At 44.4% G+C, this 21627-nt stretch overlaps 6 protein-coding genes across 6 annotated transcripts; 5 read left to right on the top strand and 1 right to left on the bottom strand.

The window, feature by feature from the left end:
* Nucleotides 1-679: 679 nt before the first annotated feature.
* On the top strand, nucleotides 680-2509 carry PAAG_01791 (hypothetical protein; the record flags this gene model as incomplete). Its single annotated transcript, XM_002795857.2, has 1 exon — nucleotides 680-2509. One exon carries the CDS (start codon nucleotides 680-682, stop codon nucleotides 2507-2509), a length of 1830 nt encoding a protein of 609 aa, XP_002795903.2.
* Nucleotides 2510-4272: 1763 nt separating this feature from the next.
* On the top strand, nucleotides 4273-6020 carry PAAG_11368 (hypothetical protein; the record flags this gene model as incomplete). Its single annotated transcript, XM_015847029.1, has 3 exons — nucleotides 4273-4426; nucleotides 4577-5142; nucleotides 5217-6020. 3 exons carry the CDS (start codon nucleotides 4273-4275, stop codon nucleotides 6018-6020), a joined length of 1524 nt encoding a protein of 507 aa, XP_015703291.1.
* Nucleotides 6021-7055: 1035 nt separating this feature from the next.
* PAAG_11367 (hypothetical protein) lies at nucleotides 7056-9888 on the top strand (the record flags this gene model as incomplete). Its single annotated transcript, XM_015847028.1, has 7 exons — nucleotides 7056-7088; nucleotides 7149-7176; nucleotides 7287-7393; nucleotides 7495-8076; nucleotides 8158-8882; nucleotides 8975-9698; nucleotides 9766-9888. The coding sequence occupies 7 exons, from the start codon at nucleotides 7056-7058 to the stop codon at nucleotides 9886-9888; spliced, it is 2322 nt and encodes a 773-aa protein (XP_015703290.1).
* An 853-nt stretch (nucleotides 9889-10741) lies between these two features.
* On the bottom strand, nucleotides 10742-11739 carry PAAG_01789 (hypothetical protein; the record flags this gene model as incomplete). The annotated part of the gene is made up of 2 exons (XM_015844448.1): nucleotides 10742-11310; nucleotides 11403-11739. The coding sequence occupies 2 exons, from the start codon at nucleotides 11737-11739 to the stop codon at nucleotides 10742-10744; spliced, it is 906 nt and encodes a 301-aa protein (XP_015701452.1).
* A 3801-nt stretch (nucleotides 11740-15540) lies between these two features.
* Nucleotides 15541-17971, top strand: PAAG_01787 (protein phosphatase PP2A regulatory subunit A; the record flags this gene model as incomplete). The annotated part of the gene is made up of 9 exons (XM_002795853.2): nucleotides 15541-15603; nucleotides 15693-15798; nucleotides 15883-16034; nucleotides 16120-16611; nucleotides 16684-16798; nucleotides 16857-17001; nucleotides 17068-17168; nucleotides 17224-17561; nucleotides 17633-17971. 9 exons carry the CDS (start codon nucleotides 15541-15543, stop codon nucleotides 17969-17971), a joined length of 1851 nt encoding a protein of 616 aa, XP_002795899.1.
* Nucleotides 17972-19197: 1226 nt separating this feature from the next.
* Nucleotides 19198-21486, top strand: PAAG_01786 (phenylalanyl-tRNA synthetase beta chain; the record flags this gene model as incomplete). The annotated part of the gene is made up of 8 exons (XM_002795852.2): nucleotides 19198-19250; nucleotides 19325-19365; nucleotides 19426-19445; nucleotides 19498-19574; nucleotides 19632-19761; nucleotides 19838-20104; nucleotides 20168-21218; nucleotides 21323-21486. 8 exons carry the CDS (start codon nucleotides 19198-19200, stop codon nucleotides 21484-21486), a joined length of 1803 nt encoding a protein of 600 aa, XP_002795898.1.
* Between the last annotated feature and the right edge of the window lie 141 nt (nucleotides 21487-21627).

The raw sequence follows: 21627 nt of genomic DNA, 5'->3' as shown, positions 1-21627 counted from the left end.
TGGGGTTTCCTTCGCCACACTTACATCACGTGATATATTCTCCATCTTATAACAAGGACAAGTGCCGCTCTGTCCAATCATGCAAAGACTCTATATACCACTAGACCTGATTAGACCTTAGCGTCATCGCCGTGCATTGCCAGAGGTAGGGATAAGCTGCCAGACTCAACCCACCAACGAACAAACTAACACCTTCAGAGAAACACAACATACCCCACACACACAGAGAGAGAGAAACAAAAATATAGACAAGATAGTGCAAAGGAAAGGAAGTAATTGGATTGTTTGCCCTATTATTATTTAGTATTGGGGGATGTCCGGCTAAATACAGACAACACACGCTGGGAAATAGTAAGTGATTGGTTATTCCACCACGACCAGCAACCCCAGTCCCCGACTCCCGCTGTCAAGCTGATTCTGTTCTGCTTGGTGCACCCCTGAGTGAAAGTGGAAAACAGCAAACGTTTGGAAACAAAATTGAAACTAAAACAAGAAATCAAGAGAGGGAGTGGACGCGTTTATCGCGGGAGGAGTCGTCATCTTGATTCTAACCGATCTCTTTTACGTACGAACAGGCCGCCATCCGTCCCCCAATCACACCTTCTCGATCCCCCTTATTCTGTGCTGCCTGTGAGGACTTTGGTTCGATCGTCCTGAATGCCGTCCTCCGCCCGACTTTATGTCTCATGGAACCGCTGGACATCAGTCGGGAATGCGAACACAACGGTTGGCTGTCCTTCTGGGGATTGTCTGCCTCGTTGGGATTACGTTAATGCTTCTGGGCAACCCAGCAGCCAAGAGAATTGGGCAGAGCACCCAAAGAAAAAAATTATTCATACCGACATCTAATCACCCTGAAATTTCTGAGTCGCAGCAAAAACAACAAAATCAACAGCAGCAATCTCCCGAGCGCCCTGTCCACACCGACAATGCCTCGAAAAACCTTCACCCAATCGTCCAGCTGCAAAACCAAGCAAAGGAGAACTTCGATGATGTTCGAGGGAGACAATCGAAGACGCTCAAGGATGCTGTGGGCGAGTACCGTCGTCGCTACAAGATGCCTCCCCCACCTCATTTCGATGTATGGTTCAAATTCGCACAGCAGCACGGTGTGCAATTAATAGATGAATTCGATTCGATCTATCACACGCTTCTTCCCTTTTGGGGTCTACAACCAAAATTAATCCGGGCGCGGGCAAGGGAGGCTATTGGATTCGATAACGCGTTCATCAGTCTTTTGATTCGGGATGGGAAGGTTGCCAGAATCGACGGCGGTGGGGAGAGTAGGGAGTGGCAGCGGATTGCGTTGGAGGGGATGTTGAAGTCGTTCGTCCAATACTTGCCCGATATGGACCTTGCCTTCAACATTTATGATGAACCTCGAGTTGTAATACCCAGTGAAGACCTTCAGCGCTTGGTGGTTCGTGCCATGGATGGTGCACTTCCACGAGCCCTTGAGAACCCTTCCCCGAATAACTCGTGGTCTGGACGGCCTGACGACGTGAATAAAGGTGACAGAATCGATGAGTTTAGGACTACGCGATTCAATCGATTTGCTCACCAGCCAACGTGGACGAATTCGCGCATGTCGTGCCCTGTGGATAGTCCCGCAAGAAATCTCGATGAAAACGCCCGTGATGATATGAAAGCTTATTCCAACACAGAACTTGGATTCCTTTACAACATTACTGCCTTCACAGATATATGCCTATCTCCTTCACTTCGACACACGTTCGGGTTCTTTGACCGTCCCAACGCTCTCGATCTTGTCCATGATTTATTCCCGATTTTTTCTCAAAGCAAAGTGTCCAGTTTCCAGGATATCATGTATCCAAGTCCCTGGTACTGGGCCGGGAAAGTTCTCTACGATGCTGAAAAGGACGTCGCCTGGTACGATAAACTGGAACAAATATACTGGCGCGGATCGACAACGGGCGGCTTTTCACGAGCAGGAGGCTGGCGCCGACAGCACCGCCAAAGATTCATTAAAGAAATAAACGGATGGGACAGTGCGAAAATCTACGAAAGGAACGCCGACTCCGGTGTCTGGGAGCTCAAGGAAGTCTCCCGACACGCACTCAAGGACCTCTTCAACGTCAAATTCTCCCATATCGGCCAATGCGACCCAGAAGACTGCAAGGCGCAGTCCGAGTTTTTCGACGTGGTGGAATCAGCCGATCAGCAAGATGCGTGGAAGTACAGGCATCTCGTTGACATTGATGGGAATGCGTTTAGCGGGCGCTACTACGCTTTTCTACGCAGTAATAGCTTGGTTTATAAACTTGCGCTTTTCCGCGAGTGGCATGATGAGTGGCTACGCGCCTGGGTGCACTATGTGCCCCTTAGCTTGAAGGGGGATGAACATGTTGAGACTGTGCGATTCTTTGCTTTGGATGATGAAGGGCGGGAGATTGCGCAGCTTCTGGCGAAGCAGGGGAAGGAGTGGGCGGGTAAGGCGCTACGGAATAATGATCTTGAGGTTTGGTTTTTTAGGTTGTTATTAGAGTGAGTGGTTATTTCTTTTTTGGCTTTTCGATGACGTTATCAACTCTGCCCTGGCATCTCCCCTTCGGCTTTCATTGTTTCTTTGGACTACAGAAGATAAACTTATAACTAACTGGTATGATTACAACTATTAGATATGGCAGAGTTGTAGATGATAATCGGGAGAATATTGGATTTTCTCTGAACTGATGTGACACACGAGCAGGACCTGGTGTTTCGGTAAAGGTATATCTCGACATATACACATATATCTCATTTCTATTTGTTTCCAACGTCCATGTGTTTGTTTGTATTACATATTTTCTTATTAGTCTTTTCTGCCATTGTTAATCAATTGTTTTCATCAGGAGTCCAGTTCAAGTTTTCTTTTCAATTGGTTGCCAACGTTCCAAATTTTGTTCCTATCGTACCCTCCTTTTTATTTTTCATAATTCCTCATATTATGTGGTGTCACTGAATTTTTGATGCATATATAGTTGTCTTGAATCTTTTCTTGTATAAATCTTCTTTGATTTTACCTTCTCATCTCACTTGCCATTGAATTGGAAGCATCACTGTCACTTTTATGTTTACTACTTTTAATTTCTCATCTGTTGTGCTCTGAAAGTGTAGGTGGAAAAAGGAGAGAGAGAGAATAAACACCATTCCTCTTGCAGGTACTTCTTTTCTTTCCAAGGAGCCTATCTATTCACTAGGAAATCTTCGACATGTGAGTTATCTCTTAGGGTGGGGTGCCAAATGTTCGATAAACTTCCAGCCCGGCTTTTGAGGTTCTCTGTCATTTAATAGGAGAGATTGATTTTTATGAACACCAAAAATGTTGTTACTCGCCTTAAAACTAACCTTGTTATGTTCACGATCTACAACATAGCAATATGACGTCATCATTCGCGATAAAACTTAACGTTGAGTTCAACTCGGACCAACTCACCCAACAAACGCCTTGGCCACCCTTCTCCCCATAATTGGGCTATCTATCAATCTCAACCTCTCTCCTCATGTGTCAATTAAATATAACACGATTCTCATATTTCCGACACTCTCGTGAAAACCCAGTTATGGACTCTTGTCGCGTTCGAAAGATGCAGTTATCTCAACTGCGGGCCGAAGGGTGAGATAGTACGTCTGTTCCATCCCGCAAAAGCCAGGGGTGAGTTAACTGGCCAATATATCATCGAAATTTAAAGTCACTGGATGAGAATCTTATTTTGAAACTAGGCATCAGCGTTGCTCTTTCTTGACATCGAAGAGTTACGCGCTGAAGTTGCAAGCCAAACGCATAGGCAAGGCCTAAAGCAGATCTCTCCGCGTTTCAAGCTTCCTCGGCCAATCGTCTATAGTGAAAAGGAACTTTGAATTCTGGAAGTAAAAGGGAGTTTTCTGTTGATAAATAGGGGCAGGCCATCAGGAAGCAGGGGGTGGGACTTTCTGGCTGAATAGTTGCCTGTTGCGACCAAAGCTATTGTAAAAGGAAATACTTAATCATAACCAGGTAGACGAGCTTCCTTGTGGCTGATTTTGCTCGCATACGAAGCTATTTGGTATCCTTCTCTTTTCCCCCTTTCATGCAAATCTACTTTTTGATTTCTTTTTCTTCCTCTTGTTTTATATACCCCACCGAATACCTCAGATACTCATTTGGTTTGTTTTGAATCCAGCTGACAACCCTCAAACTATTTATGCCCCCACGCTTGAGAAGTTGAAAAATAAGGAGAACAAAGTAACGCTTTTACCTATCCGAGTGCCAGCTTCAGGCAACCATAAATCATGGAGGTGCCCTCTACATTTATCAGGGGTATTCTCTTAATTTCCATTGCTTTCTACGGCCTCTTTACATTTTGCATGTATTGTGCCTTTTTCATCTGGTCAGGAGTTGTCTTCCAGCGGACGACGGAGAAGCGGAGATTGGAGCTGTTGCTAGGTAGGAGGCCTAGACTACCCCCAAATCTCAAATTTATATCATATCCGTACGGGTTAGGCCCGTTCGAAATAACCAACTCGTCCAGTTACGAGTGGTTTCTTCATGTTCAAGAGCCAATATTCTAACCCTATAATAATAAAACTACCATAGCAAAGGACCGCCTTTGGAACCTCTCGAAGCAATGGGAAGGTTTCTCCCACCACTTCCTAACCCTCAAGAATGGCTTCAAGTTCCACTATGTCTCCAATGACAACCTCTTGACCATGGAAAACACACCACAAACAATAGCAACCAGAAAATCAAAAACAAGAAAGCCGCTTGTCATTTTTATCCACGGCTTTCCGGACAGCTGGGCGATTTGGCGCCACCTGCTGGTCTCGTCAGTGCTTTGGGAGAAGTCTTCTATTGTTGCTTTTGACCTACCAGGATATGGCGGGAGCGACTCGTTAAAGAAATACGGTGCGACGGAGGTTTTGGAACATGTTGCTGAGTTTATTCTTTCTATCAGGCGCAAGTATGGGATTAATGTCAACGGTAATGGTAATGGTGATAAGGTTACTGATTCAGATGCGGGCGCGGGCGCGAGCGGGGATAAGAAGCAGAATCCAGTAAAGGTTATTCTTGTTGCACGTGATTGGGGTGCTGTGATAGGTTTTCGTCTCGCATCGGAAGCCCCACAATTGGTCGACAGGTTTATCTTGACGAATGGTCCCTTGGTAAGTTTTGATGATTTGAACCGAGTCTGCTGTTTACTTTCTATTTTCGGTGGGCTCATGCGTCGTTTTCTTAGCTACCATTGGCGAGAACAAATATTTCGTTTGCATGGAAATCCTCGGGAAAAATGTTTATGACATTTCTGCGAAACCCATTCCACTCCCATAGGCTTCTCCTACGGGCTATATCTAGGCTGAGCCCGTTATTACGCCAACTGTTCCTCTCAGGGTACATTTTTGTGTTTCAGCTTCCCATGCCCATAGTGCGTTACACGGGCAGCGGTGGCAATTATTCCTTGTTAAAGGCGATCCACCAGCGGGCGGCAGGGAAAGTTGTCGAATTCACTGTCCGAGACGCCGAAGAATCAATGGCGAGTACTTTGGGTCCTGGCAGCACGGAATGCAACACTACAACAAAGGATGGTGAAGGGTACCCACCCAGTGTCTTGCGGCGCAGCAAACTAGGAAACTTCAGTGACATGATCTCCTATTACCGACATGGTGCTGCAGTGAGTACTTGGCACAAATCTCTTGAGACAATTTCCGCACTGTACGGGCTTGGGGAATCTCGACGGACGAGCAGCGGGATGCCGCTCCAGGACGGGCCCCAAGGAGCACTGAGGGCGAATGCGACAATTGTATGGGGAGAGCATGATAGGGCGCTGGACCCTCGGGTTATTCTGGAAGGAATCGCGGACTATCTAGTACATGGCAGTCAGCTGGTTATATTGCCGCGGACGGCACATTACACACCAATGGAGGTGGAAGGGCGCGCGGCTTTGGAGAAGGCTGTGGAGTGGGCTGTTTGTGGTGAGCATGGGGATGTTGGTGCGGCAATTGCTGACGTGTATCCTGGCGCTGTTGTGACGGTGAGGAAATGAATGGATGGATGGAAGGGGGATGGAAGGAAGGATTTGGTGATATCAAAGTTGGATTGTGTCACGCCATGGTGGTTTTGATCTGGAATGACTGGTAGAATGCATTTTCTTTTCCACGTGCTGCCAAAATGGATATCGATCTCGTATGGGAAAATGGGTGTCTATACATGTGGGACGGATTCGAATCTGTGTCAGAAATTGTATCGGCAACAACACGAAGCCGAAGTCATGATGGATATGTTGATTAGGTTACCTTTCATTGTTTGAACGCGCGCGTGCTGGAGTTGGTTATATGATATCAGTCCTGAGAATTGTGCTATGTTGATGATATTTCCTTTCGATTGCTCTATATATCCATGTCCGCCATTACTTGACATGGATATTTTTATTTACCTTGGCTTTCGGCATAACGAATAGCAATATTTCTGCTATATGCGGAGCTGTAGCGGATGGAGAAGTATTTATCGAAGTAAAGAATTTTACTTGGTTTCAAAGTATTCGTCCGTCTATGTATAATCAAGCAACACATTTAACATCGATCGGTTAGGTTAGTAGACTTGCAGCGATAACCGTGGCTGTACTTAAAGTTAAAATTTTTAACTCTCGCGCCGCTTGACCGACCCTTGTTCGAAGCAAAACAAAACAAACCAGGATTTTGAAAATTTCCCCACTCCATTTTGTAACTAACTAATAATAATAGTTACTCTCAAAACTTCAACAACCGCAGCATGGCTCTCTCACGGCCATTCTAGGTTTATCATTCCACATCATAATAGTCAATTGACCACGGCTAATTGACCACTTGCTCCTAGATATACGCTTGTAGTTATATCTCAGACACTTACTGGCGAGCTGAAGCTCCCCGCTTGGCCCCTGTGGGTCATCGTACCGGAGTACGGAGCAAACTCGTTCAAGCTTGAGCTTATATATATGTATAAAGACGGGAACTTTATTGTTTCGAAATCTTCCTTCTCGTTGCCTCCTCTCAATCTCGCATTCCCCTCTCCGACGTCAATTACGGCTGGCTCCACCGCTACCATGGCAGATCCAGGTGAAGCCGTCTACTGCACGGTAAGTTTGACATGGAAAATTGCAGGTACCTGATGGACCAAAACTCACACTGTGACCTAGATGCTTCTCAGCGACAATTATCTCCCAGGTAAACACTAACTTATCTCATGACCTGACCAGACCCGCCGTCTGCAATGCACATTTAACGTTTCTCTTTTGCTTACAACATCATTGTTGCTTTTGCTGCTTCTTCTGTAGGTGCTTTGGTATTGGCCCATTCGCTGCGAGACAATGGCTGCAAAGCAAAACTTGCCGTGCTGGTTACGCTGGACAGCCTCAAGGCTTCGACAATTGACGAGCTAAAAGTACATCATTTTCCATTTGCTCAGCATTCTCATTCCAGTTCTTCATAACAAATCTATGGTGGGTTAGCTAACATCTGCTAATTTTGAAACAAAACAATAAGACTATCTACGACGATGTAGTCCCTATCAACAGAATTGTAAACCACTGCCCCGCAAATCTGTATTTGATGGACAGACCAGACCTAGCTTCGACATTCTCAAAAATTGAGCTCTGGAGGCAAACCCAATACCGACAGATAGTATACATCGATGCAGATGTAGTGTCCCTCCGAGCTCCCAATGAGCTCCTCACAATTAATACCAACTTCGCTGCTGTGCCTGATACCGGCTGGCCAGACTGTTTTAATACAGGCCTCATGGTGCTCCGTCCCAGTATGCATGATTATTACTCCCTCCTTGCTCTTGCTCAGCAGGGAGTCAGCTTCGACGGAGCAGACCAGGGCTTACTGAATATACATTTTAAGAAATGGGATAGACTGAGCTTCGTGTACAACTGCACGCCAAGTGGTCATTATCAATACGTTCCAGCCTTCCGACATTTTGGCAGCACAATTAGTCTGGTGCATTATATAGGATCACAGAAACCATGGAATCTCCCAAGGCAGTTGTTCCCGTCGGAGAGTCCTTATAATCAGCTTTTGGGGAGGTGGTGGGCGACGTATTTTAGACATTATCGGCCGGTGGTATGCATGATATGAATACCCATTCATTGGTACACCTGATAGGGAAGTTAACGGGAAATACTAATTACTGCGTCTAACTAGGTCAAACCGGAATCCAAACTTTCGTCGAGAGCTGACATTGCGAAGCATGGTTTGGGGCAGCTCCACGCAGAAGGGATCGTTCATGAGCCAACTAAGCCGCCGGAGCGAACGCATGCCCCTGAGATACCACATGCTCAAGCTTATACCTACGATCATCCTCATGCTTGTGCTCATTTCGCTGCCTCTCCCACTATGTCTCCGGCTCCGGCTTCGGCTCCCCTCACAGCTGAAGCTAAAGCTTTTGTAGAACCACAAGCTTATGGAAACATCCAGCAATTTAATATCCCGCATGGTTTCCCACCCTCTCAAGTCCCTGAAACTTCTCACTCTGTTCATAATGATACCATATTGAATAGCGATGAAGTTGCAGCCACACCAGCTAGTCCTCCCCAGCGAGATAGAATCCCTATTATAAGCCAGAATTTTGTCGTCAGTGCTGTCCCACAATACGTTCGTGGTGAAGAGCATGTAACTGCCTACCGACACTTTCCACGTCGTCCATTTGATTCTCCTTCCACATTGAAAGAAGAATCAGTCCCAGGAACCTCTCCCGTTACTGGCGTACCAACCCTACCAACACAACAACAATTTCCACAAGAGCTAACTGAGCCACTAAAACAGCTAGAGATTGGGCAAATACCTGTCCTCTTCCAAGAGCCCGAGCCACCCAGAGCAGCTCCAGAGCCGTCGTTCTCTTCCCCAAGGATGCAATGGGATCCTTCTCGGTATGCACCACTGTATCTAAAAAATATATCTATATGGACAAAATCAAATAGGCCCAAATATGTAGTTACACGTGCTGATTAAAAAATGACAGAGAACCACCTCCTGTAGATTCCAAACCGGAGGCATTCAGTTTACCCTCACACACCTACACGATGTCACAGGACACGGGGCTTTTCCAGCCTCCGAAGTCATACCCAGAGGCCCCGAAAGATATGTACTATAAAGTTCCCCCAAAGCAACCAAATACACAGCGCCTGGCCCACATTTTTCCATGGGAGGCCTACGCCCCGAAACCCACTCGCGTTTTTCTAGACGAAGAAGCAGGAACAGGCATAGTTGCGGTATCCCATGAGAAACTATTAAGTGAAGTCCCAAATAAAAGAGATACGGCATTGGGCGCACCACGAGAAGAATCAGCAGAACCGCCACCAACATCTGAACATCTTTGGAAAGGCTACATCCGCTCAAACGCCTGGGACGAAGTCCCGGAAATTGAGCAATACATGCGCACCGTCCAAAAGCCCCGGAGAGAAAAAGTTCAAGTTTTGAAATCCGGATTGGCTAGGTCTAGCACAACGAGGGGCGACTTCGAAACCGAAATCACCGGGAGAAAGCCCAGTGTGAGACTGACAAGTTTCCCCACTGAGACAGAGCGGCCCAGCTTCCCTGTGACCCCAGCAACTATCAAGCGATCTCATTGGCCCATAGGACAACAACGAGAAGAGAAGTCTAAGTACGGAAGAGAGAAAAGTCAAGGAGGGTATGGTGGTGATAATTTACCACCCGCCACCGGTGTTCCGTTGCAGGAGAACTGGGTGCGTTTCACGATCGACGCGTTCGTAAACCTCCTTGGAATCACCTACTTATACTGGAAATATACAGAATCCTCTGGAACGCCTCGAGGAGCTGCAACGACGCCAGTCCTTGTTTCTTGACGTGATTCATGACGGTCCACCGGAGTTTGAGGTGAGAGAGATCCCTAGACGGAGAATGCCAGGGGAATAATAAACGGGGCAGAAGGATTATCGGCAGCGACGGAAGGTCGCCGTTGCGGTTGCGACTTTCATGAGCCTTAGTTGCTATTCGCCACGAGAGATGGGCGACGAGGGCCCATAAAAATTGATGTTAGTTGTGAGGTGGAATGAAGAATATACTACATACTTGATATATTGACCTCATTTCGTCTTCATTTTCATCTTTTCCCTGACCACTTCTGTGAAATGCGGCAGCATATTCTGCGGAATCACATATTTCATTTTGTTCCCCTTTTCTGCTTTTGGCCCAATTTCTTGAATGCCTGTCAAATTTTGTCTCTATTTATTTCCCTTTCTTCCTCCCGTCACTATTTTAGCGTTTTGAGCCGATTCCTATATTTAATATCATATCATGCCTTTCCCGAGAAGTAGTACTCACCATCTCATTTAGCCTTGCCCTTTCATTATTTGATAATAATTGACTTTTTCTGTACCTTGAATGCAGCTCTTTCTTTTTCTCATGCCAATTTTCATTTCTACCAATTTTTGCATCTCTCATGTCTTTGCATCATCTTCTTGCTATTTAAATTGACTGTCTGTACATCTAATAATAATACACTAAATTATTTCAAGTCAATTCTTGACTTATATATAAGGATGTAAATAATATCACATCTAAAATGTTTTCATTCTTTCCATCTTTTTAAACATCTATACAATTTTCGTCCCGGGATAGAAATATTTCCAATAAACTATAAGCCTCCTTCTCACAGCCTCCTACGCCCCAAATCTCTAGATCTCAATCGTGAAGGAAAAAATATAGTATCCCAAGGTGTATCCAAACCGTGTCGTCCAAGGGTACATACAACAATCTCATCTCATAATCACATCCCTCTCAACAACCTCTTAATCACCCAACTTCCCACATCTACCCCATAAATCCCTACAGCTTGCACCACAAACTTCCTCGCATACTCCACATGACAATAAACCACCGCCAACAAACCCATAACCAACGAAACATGTAAAAGATAAGCTGTACCTCTTGACACTGATCCCGAGGCCCTTTTACTAGACCCCCTTCCCTTCACCCATCTACTCATGCCCACCACAACCCCCATGACTAGGATTCCTACAATACCGAACTGCACATCAGCGTCCTTCAATCGTTTCTCCAGCAACCCATTTTGCACAAAGAACATTATGTAGAGGAATGCATGCAGTGAGAGGAGTGTGGGAATAACGAGGCGGCCGAAGAGCCGGTGGTAGGGGGTTAGATAGGTTTGGGGCAGGTGTAGAAGTCGTGACAGGACCTGAGTGAAAGGATTGAAAGTTGGGGAGAGTTTGGGGGAGAGAAGAAGATGGAGAGGAATTGTGGCCATGGCCGTTTGGGCGATGGATTTAGTAAGATGAAGGTAGTCCTGCTTGGATGTTAGATCATGTTCACACATAACTAACCGAGGATTTTGAGGCAGAGGTTGCGATATTAAATGCGAGAAGAGAAATCAAGGAGGCCCCCTAAAAAGGGGGAGGGGATGTACATACCGTCGCCCGTTTTCCAGGCGGAAAGCGCCAATAACCATACCAACCATCCCACCGCAACAAGATAATGTCTCCTCATCTCCGTCGCGCCATGCATGAATGGAGAATCTAGCCATGCCGATAATAGCGTAGATCTCCTCTCGATACCAATCGTCCCGATTTTGGTTGTTGCAAGTCTATAAACACTGAGCAGCAGGAGCAGAATGAGAGCAGATAGCTGTGCGTAGTTTCCACGGAGCGAAAGGAGTGCCCGCCGCTCGCGAAGCTGCTGAGATGTCAGGGAGGTGTAGCGGTAAGGCCATAGTGATTGAGGCCATGGGGAAGATAGAGACGGAGACATGGAGTCCCTTGTTCTCCTGCTGGGTACGAATGGGGCGGGGCTGAGCGGAATGTCAATTAGCGAAGACAAAATGACAAATTTTGATGTAGTAGACGAAAGAAAGGAAGGGCAAGAAATATATAATAGGAAGATCTATATCTATATGCGTAGGTCTCTGTCAATGTTAGCTACCGTCCAGACGGAGAATCTGTCAACAAGAAAATTTCAAGGACAGAGATATCCGCTCGACGGCGTAAATGCACAATGGCTGGCAAAATACTCCAAACTGAAGTTTTTGGTATATCAAAAACACATCTGGGAATCTCACGCACTGTCGCTGTCTTCAAATGGGATTAAAGGGCTGAGATTTTCTGTAAAGGCGTCAAGTTTCCGGGATGACGGGGGACAGTACGGCAGAAAACCTAAGTCTCTAGTTATCTCAATTTGAGAGCACAGTGATTCCGCAGTTTGGTTAGACAGAACCTCGTGAAAGATATCCTATGTGAATAAGATGAGAAACATAGATACAAATTATTACTGTGCACTATGTAATGTGGAGGGAACGACGGTCCCAAATGAATGTTTAAGAAACAATGTAAATAAAAGAATATCAAGAAAATGCACTGGACTTGTGTTGAAATTTCCTAGCGACAGGAACAAGAGGTTTGAATGGAGAGTAATTTAAATATTTATCCCTCAAGCTGGTTGGAGACCCACAAATTATTCGCGTCCAGGGGCATTCGGATCAGATCTCCTATCCAAATTCCAACTCATCTTACTATCACGTCATATGCTCTCAAGGGCATGGATTTTGAGCGGTTTGACGTGTGTCTACCGCTCAGCCATCTATGCACAGTTGTAGGCGCCCTTTTTTATTGTTGAAGTGAAATCCTACGGATTCAGGAGGGCACGGCATAACGAAATACTTTTTGATACAACTACTCAACTACAAGCCCGGCAACAGAAACATGAACAAAGAGCAATATCGAAAAGACACTCACTAATGCTGTCATGCAGTCAATTAAATATACGATCTACGGTGGTAACTAGGCACTCAGCCCACATTTTCACTCTCTCTCTCGGTGCCTCGTAATTGTTCAAGGTAACGTTACGAAAAGAAAATCATAGTTATCATATGTTCTGATACTTGGGCTAGGTAGGCGCTTAGAGAGATCCAAGGCGGGAGAGAGTAGGCAGCACCACTGACACGTTGAAGTGTTGTTGTGTAGTTAGTAAATAACTAACTTCTGAACATCTTTTCCGGACTCTCTTTAAGGCATCCCCGCAGGGGTTATCTGTCTTGAAAGGAGGCATCCATCTCCTAGCTACTATGGACACACTCTTGCTGTTTGTCTTTGCTGTGTTCGTTTAGTACGCAGGACGCCTATTTGCGTGGTTAGTTAATGACAAGGGAATTAGTTGAGGGTTCTCATGCTCTAAGTCCTGCGCATCGCCTTGCGTTCGCGTTCTTCTGCTCTCGATAACGTGAGGATCAGAATCGGGTTGATCGAAGAAAAGTCTTTCGCTCTGAAACATCCCATGTATTTGAGCAAGAGTCAACCATATATTCAGCTAACTAACTAGTTTCCGGTGGTAGTTAACGTAGTAAATCCATCGGCGCTTATCCTCTCGGTTTTGTCGGCTCTGTACCCCGTGCCAACACTTCTTTCTGTTAGGGATCAGGTGACCCCTATGGGATTGAATTCGTCTTTAGTCCAAGTATAAACTACTGGCGATTGGGCATTTTTACCAGGTGGTTTAACACTTTCCAACACAGGGAGGATGTTGAACCTACCGTCCCAAAATGCGCGGTGAGTTCAACGCGTCAGCTCTTGTCCAGTTGGCTCATCATGGATTACGAAATGTAGTTACCTTGCCTTGCACGTGTGATCCCTCGCAAAAGCCGTTGACTGTAGCTTCAATTGGGCTATCGTTCTGTATCAATACGACGGTGTGAAATGGATCTTTCGATCCACACGTACGACTTTTGGTCTAGATGACGGCAAATGCCTCTATTGCCAGTGAGCTAGCTTCGCTAAAGTACATCAAGCAGAACAGCTCCATTCCCGTTCCAGCGAGTGTTTACTTGTAAAGTTTTATTCTTTCTTAATATTATATATTTTATTATATTATCATTTATATTTAATATATAATTAATTTTATATTTACTTTTTATTATATATATATTTTTATTTTTAAATATTTATATAATATTTTTTTAACTTTAATAATTTTAATATTATTTTTTTTATTTTTTTTATTATTTTTATTTTAATTAATATAAATTTTTTATTTAAATATAAAAAAAATATTTATAATTAAAATTATAGTAATAATTAATTTATATATATATATATATATATATATATATATATATATTATATAATTAATTAATAATTTAAAAGAAAAAAATTAAAATTATATTTAAAAAATAAATAAAAATTTATTAATTTATTAATTATTATAATTAAAACTATAATAATACACATAAATAAATAAATAATTTATTAAAATATTTATTTTAATAATAATTATATAATAATTATCTTATATTTAAATTTAATTAAATATATATTCAGAATAGATAATTTTTTAACAGTTTACTATTGAGCTTTATATGTTTATTTTTTATTAACTAATAAGTTTAGCAATTTATAGTATCATTCTCAGTCAGTTCTGTAACTAAAAAATTTAACTAGTTAACTAACTATTAGTTAGTTATCACTTCCAGTTACATCAGCAGATAAAAAAAATCTAGGAAAGAGAGATTTGAGAACTCATCTTAGAGCCTAATGAAAGAGTTTACTAAAGTCTGTGAGTACAGAATGATTAATGCCACAATTATGAAAAGTTATATCAGGATATATTTGCTGCAAATGAGAAAGAGAAGCTAAAGTGTACGAGATCCAGCCGCTGAATTCAACGCGAGGGAGAACATAACTAGGGACGAAGCTACTGAGCCTGCTCTTCCACCTGCTCAGCTTGTTTGAACAGTATTCAACGTACCCCGCGTCGGCCAGCAGAGCCTTGACCACTTTTATGAGCGTTGCAGAGGTGCAGCAATTGCGGCACGCTTGAGAACAATAGGATAAGGTGTCCGGAACCTAGCGTAGTTTAATTTAATTTACTTAGTGGTTGTTGAGCATAGATATTTCGGGTTAAAATCTAGTTATTAGTTAGAAGAATATGAAATTGGTTGCGCTCGGTGGTGGATTACGTTAACTTAGTTAACTTACTTAGCTAATCTATCTGGGCAGCCCTCGGAGTGGAAAAGACTCAAAATCCATCAACGCCAGTAGTTGCTCCCGACCACACACCCGTGCCCGCCATTCTTTTTTACAAAGCGCATCAGGGTCTGATTCTACCCTCATACACACTCCATACACAAATTGCTATCAAGGTCTGTCTGCTTGGTGCTGCGGGTCTGTTTGCTGTTTGTTGTTGTTCCTACCGCTAGTATTTAGTTGCTGGTGTTGCCAAATAACTTATTCTCCTCACGAGACACACCACCCAATTCCTCCCCCGCCGTGACTTTTAACTCTCCTTCATACTAACTTCACGATTGCCCGTCCAACTAACTCGCGTCTATCCCGTTGTTTCCCAGATATTTACACCCTCTAAATCCACCAAGGCCCATGTTGGGTTTCCCCTCTTCCACCTATTGAGCCCATTTCCCTGTTGCTCCGTTGGACTGGACGAACCCAATTCACTCCTCCCCACCCTCATTAAAACAGCTCTGCGCACCGCTGGATCTGTCGCATAATTTTCTCCCCCCATCGCCGCTCCGTGTTCCGTCCCTTCTCCCATCCAACAGATTTCGCTATGGAAGGCCAAGGCGATAACGACGAGCTCTACCCTATCGCCGTCCTGATCGATGAACTCAAGGTACGCTTTCCGCTTCCTCCCACCATTTAATCGGCTCCAGCCTTGCATGTACATAGCTTACACATAGACAACCTTCTTACGAAATACAGCATGAGGATGTCCTCCTTCGCCTAAACGCCATCCATCGCCTATCCACTATTGCTCTGGCTCTTGGTCCAGAACGAACACGAGACGAATTGGTGCCTTTCCTTGACGGTTTGTCTCTCAGTGTTTATATGCAACTTGACCTGTCCTTGCAATGAAATCCGAACACTGACCAGGTCCACTATTCGCGTCCAGACTCTGTCGAAGATGAAGATGAAGTTTTGACGGCGCTCAGCGAGGAATTAGGGAATTTTGTGGAGTATGTTGGTGGCCCAGAATACGCACATGTTCTACTATCTCCGTTGGAAAATCTGGCCGCGATTGAGGAACCATTGGTGCGAGAAAAGGTAGGTTATATTTGGCCCACCGCAAAATCTAAAAGAAGATGTGTGTCCGCAGTGCACGACTTGCTGACAATATATCCTTCTACAGGCGGTCGAATCACTGAACAAGATTTGCGGTCATCTTTCGCCAAAGCAGATTGAAGATTACTTCATACCCCTCACTGTGCGCCTCTCAAAAGCGGACTGGTTTACCTCGAAAATATCAGCTACTGGCCTCTTCAGCGCTCCGTATTCCCATGCCTCTCCTGCTCTGCAACAAGGGCTTCGACAGCAGTTTGGGCATCTGGTTCACGATGATACTCCAATGGTTAGGCGGCAGGCTGCAAATAACCTTGCGAAGTTCACTAAGGAGATGACTACGCCAATAATCATAGATGAAATAATTCCTCTTTTCCAGTACCTTGCCAATGACGACCAGGATAGCGTGCGACTATTGACAGTGGATATCTTGATATCGATCTGCGAGGAGATTCCGAAAGAGCAACAGTCAAGCCATGGGGTCCTTTTGACTGCACTGCGAAGTTTATTCGAAGACAAAAGCTGGCGCGTTAGGTACATGGTGGCTGATAGGTTTGAAAAAGTAAAACGTACCATGGGTGAGAACTGCGGCCGTGGGCAATTATCATAACTGACTGGTGGCCTTTTCACACAGATCGCAAAAGCTGTTGATGATGAGGTGTTGAATCGCGATCTTGTCCCCGCTTTCGTCAAGTTACTGAAAGATACCGAAGCAGAAGTTCGTACAGCAATCGCAGGGCAAATTCCTGGTAAGATAAATGTTTTTCGGTCCTAACCCAACTTGCATCCGGTCTAATACGTTTACAGGTTTCTGCGAGCTTCTCGATAGAGATACCCTTTTGAATGAAATAATGACTACCATTGAAGACCTTGTAGCTGACCCCTCTCAACATGTGCGTGCCGCACTAGGGACCCAGATCAGTGGCCTAGCACCGATCCTTGGCAAAGATGAGTGAGTAGTGGTTTCTTTCCTTGATAATAATTTCTCTATCCGATGCTGACTGGTAAACAATCCTAGAACCATTGCACACTTGCTCCCTATGTTCTTGCAAATGTTGAAAGATGAATTTCCCGATGTCCGTCTTCATATCATATCCAAATTGGAATTGGTCAATAAAGGTATGTGTTTCATCCACGACCAATACAATATCTAAGTTGCTCACATTGCGTACAGTAATTGGTATCGAACTTCTATCCCAATCTCTACTTCCTGCAATTGTTCAGTTGGCGGAAGATAAGCAGTGGCGCGTCCGTTTAGCGATTATCGAATATATCCCCCTTCTTGCCAGTCAGCTTGGCGTTAAGTTCTTTGATGAACAACTCAGCGCTCTTTGTATGGGCTGGCTTGGGGATGCGGTCTTTTCCATCCGAGAGGCAGCCACTCAGAACCTGAAAAAACTGACAGAGGTGTTTGGGGTGGACTGGGCGAAAGATTCTATTATTCCAAAGGTTATCTCGATGGGCCAACATCCAAACTACCTGTACAGAATGACGACCTGTTTTGCCATTTCCGTAAGTCCCCTTACCTATCTTTTCTCCAACTATGTTTGTCAGATTAAAGCATTTAGCTTATGTGCAAACAGACACTCGCCCCAGCCATCAATCTCTCCATCATCGAGACATCCATTCTTCCAGTCCTGGAGAGACTCGTGAGTGACGATATCCCAAATATCCGCTTCAACGTCGCCAAATCCTATGCTGTCATTATCGATACTCTTCGCTGCTTACCTGCGGAGGGCACGCTGGCTGAGCTTGAAAAATCTGGCCAAACTGGTACCCCAGGGCCACGTAACCACACCATCGTACAGCAACAGATTCTTCCCAATCTCGAGAAGCTGCAGCAGGATGAGGATGTTGATGTACGATACTTTGCCACGACGGCTGCGAGTAGTTTTGCGGAAAATATGCAGACGTCGCCATAAGTTAAATATAGAATCTTCCAACGCATCCCGCTCCCCCCTTCGCCATTTTTTTCAATTTGCCGAGACTACCTCATTTTCATCCATGCTTGTTATGTTGCTCGCCCGCTTTATTTGGGAAGACTATGTCGGCTTAGAGGGACTCACTTTTGTTTTTACTAAATTAATTCCAATCGCAAGAGAAATGGGGATGTCGATAATCGATTAAATTTGCTCCTGTCGTTTCCTGAAGAGAATCAAGGGACCAACAAAAAAACATACACGATTTCCAAGAATTATTTATTTTATTTTATTTATTTTATCAGGCTAGCAGCTGGAGGCCATCCATCTGAACAGAAGCAGAAACCAGCAAGGTTTTGAAAATATTCATCTTTTCTTTTCAACCTCATGGTGCCTCCCTTCGGTCTTCCTTGCTCCTCTCCTAACGGGTCCCAGCCATGAAATAAACAAGATATAGGGCATTGAAAGCTTCCTCCTTTCATGTTTTCAAGGGATGATGTTTTGCGCGACTGTTAAATTATAAGCGCGGTGCTGAGATATACTGAGAAAAATAAAAATCCCATACACCTCCCAACTATACATTTCATGTAATGAAACGTATGTCCCTCAATGAGAAACTAAGGTATGTATACGATGTTGTAGAATTTTAATTTATCTGAACATTCCTTTGAGAGTGAAAAGAAATGTAACCAGTATTTAATTGCGACCCCCTTTTTTTTTTTTAGAATACACTACCGCTCGTCATACGGAGGTCAAGCTAATTATCTTGTAAGGGGAACAGAGTGGGTGGAATACACATTCAGCTTTTGACATGTCAGTAAAAGTCAAAGTTAGAGATTTGAGTCTGAGAAATATGAATACATATTGCCCTCAGGTGCTGCGCGCAACAGCATATATCATATATATAGGGGAGATAACCTATGCCTGAAAAACAGTTTATGTGTGGCTGAAATCTGACCCAAACTGTGGCGGTGCAAAGGAAAGTTCCAACTTTTGCTGACTCGGAGCATCAACTCGCAGTCATTCCCATCGCTACAGTTGACCGCGCAGTTGAAATAGTGCTGCACTTTACAACAGCTGGTTGTTTGTCTTCGGTTTCTTTGAATACTCCTGTCCTGTTTATTAAATTTTCTCTGTATTGAAAATACCCTGGTGCTCAATTTTGTCCATCCCAGCAAACTAAACTTCGTATTTCACTGTGATAAAGAAATTTTTACAGCCCATCCACAATGCCTACTATTGCCGTCGATAAGACCGCTCTCTTCAACGAGCTGGGCAGAAAGTAAGTTCAATTGACTTCTCTAGCTACCGTTGAACTTATCTGACTCTTTTTTTGCTTATCCGTAATGCGAACAGGTATTCAACAGAAGAGTTCGACGAATTATGCTTCGAGTTTGGTAAGGCAGTAGCCAAGGTACCCCTCCTTACGAACGCCCATTAATAATGTCTCTCTACAGGCCTTGAACTTGACGAAGATGTAATACCCCCTTTTCGTTCCTGTAGGCGATCCTTTCTCTTAACGATTACAGACCGAGAACTCCGAAAGACCATTCGTAAACGGCAAGCAAGAAGCCCCGCAACTGAAGATTGAGGTCCCCGCCAATCGGTTGGTACTCCCCCTCTCTACGGCTATATATCACACGAAGTACTAAGTGGACAATAGATATGATCTCATGTGCATTGAAGGCATTGCACTCATGCTAAATATCTTTCGGGGCCGAGCTACCTTGCCTAAATACCGTCTCGTTACGCCTACTAATGGCGAACTTGAACAAATTATCGTGAAAGAGGAGGTGAGGAAATGAGCAAGCAAAACGACTATAGCTATAAAATTAGCTATGGAATAGCATTCACTGAATCTATATGCAGACGATGAAAGTGCGGCCTTACATTTCAGGCGCCATCCTTCGCAATATCCGCTTCGATCAAGCCCGATATGACTCCTTCATCGCCCTTCAGGACAAGTTGCACCAGAATCTTGCCCGTCAGAGAACGTTGGTGTCTGTTGGAACGCATGACTTGGATACAATTAAAGGACCGTTCACTTATGAAGCTGTGCCTCCAAAGGATGTCAGCTTCATACCTTTGAATCAGACAAAGAAGATGAACGGGGAGGAACTGATGGAGTTTTATGAAGTATGTCAGATTACGCACCACCGTACTCTACAATCCAGAAACACGACACTAAAAAGCTTATAGAAAGACAAACATCTGGGAAAATATCTTCACATTATCCGGGACTCTCCAGTGTACCCTGTTGTTTACGATGCAGACCACGTTGTCTGTTCCCTCCCACCAATCATCAACAGCGACCACTCGAAAATCACTTTAAACACAAAAAATGTTTTCCTCGAGTACACTGCGCTTGATAAAACAAAGGTTGAAATCGTAAACAATATCCTAGTTGCTATGTTCTCTCAGTACACCTCTGAGCCTTTTACGGTTGAACCCGTGAGAATAGTATCAGAGCACAACGGCGAAACTCGCGAGACCCCCAATCTAAACCCCCGCCACACCCAAGCCAGTAAATCCTATATTAACCAATGCTGCGGCTTATCCCTATCTGCCGCTGAAATTTGCAACCTCCTGAAACGAATGGCATACTTTGCTGAGCCATCCAAAACATCACCAGATCTTATCGACCTTGAGGTTCCTGTGACCCGCGCGGACGTCCTCCACCAAGCAGATATTATGGAAGACGTGGCCATCGCCTACGGCTTTAACGAGCTGCCCCGATACTTTCCCAGCAAATCGGGCACGATCGCACAACCCCTCCCCGTCAACATGCTCACCGACATCATCAGAACAGAAGCCGCAATGGCTGGTTGGTCTGAAGTCATGCCACTAATCCTGTGTTCGCATGACGAGAACTTCGCCTGGTTGAACCGCAAGGACAACGGGAACACTGCAGTTAAACTTGCAAACCCGAAGACAGTCGAGTTTCAAGTCGTTCGCACGAGCCTGTTACCAGGTCTTTTGAAAACTATCAGTGAAAACAAACACCACGCTATCCCTATGAAGATCTTTGAAGTGAGTGATGTCGTGTTCAAAGACCTATCCCTCGAACGCAAGAGTAGGAACGTGAGACATTTCGCTGCAGCTTGGTATGGGAAGACGAGTGGGTTTGAGATTGTGCATGGCCTTCTTGATAGAGTGATGGCGATGCTCAAAACTGCGTTTGTAATCGGCGAGGAAGGTCTTAATAATCCTGCGATGAGTTATGCGACATACTGGATAGAGGAATTGGAAGGTTCGATATAACCCCCCTGAAAAACGAGTAAAATCACCTATGGTTTAAGAAGAGTATTAGAATCCAATTCATGCTGACTAATATCTTCTCTTTCGTTTCAACAGATCCTACATATTTCCCCGGACATTCTGCTTCCATACACGCCCGAATTTCCGGGAAGGATCACGTGATTGGTTCCTTCGGTATCTTGCATCCAACAGTGCTTGAAAAATTTGAGTTGAAGTATCCCGTCAGCACGTTGGAGATTAACATTGAGGCTTTCCTATGAGTTTTCCTTGTCTATTTTCAATAACTCTCCGCGTCACTATCGTTCTGTGGACTGAGTATTTGGGACAGAAGAAGTACATTCATCTAGAAGTTGAATTGGAGCCATCAAACAGTGGTCAAAATGAATGATGATGATCGGAAG

Source organism: Paracoccidioides lutzii (assembly GCF_000150705.2).
Source record: "Paracoccidioides lutzii Pb01 unplaced genomic scaffold supercont2.4, whole genome shotgun sequence".
Lineage (NCBI taxonomy): Eukaryota > Fungi > Ascomycota > Eurotiomycetes > Onygenales > Ajellomycetaceae > Paracoccidioides > Paracoccidioides lutzii.
This window is presented reverse-complemented; position numbering and strand designations above follow the sequence as displayed.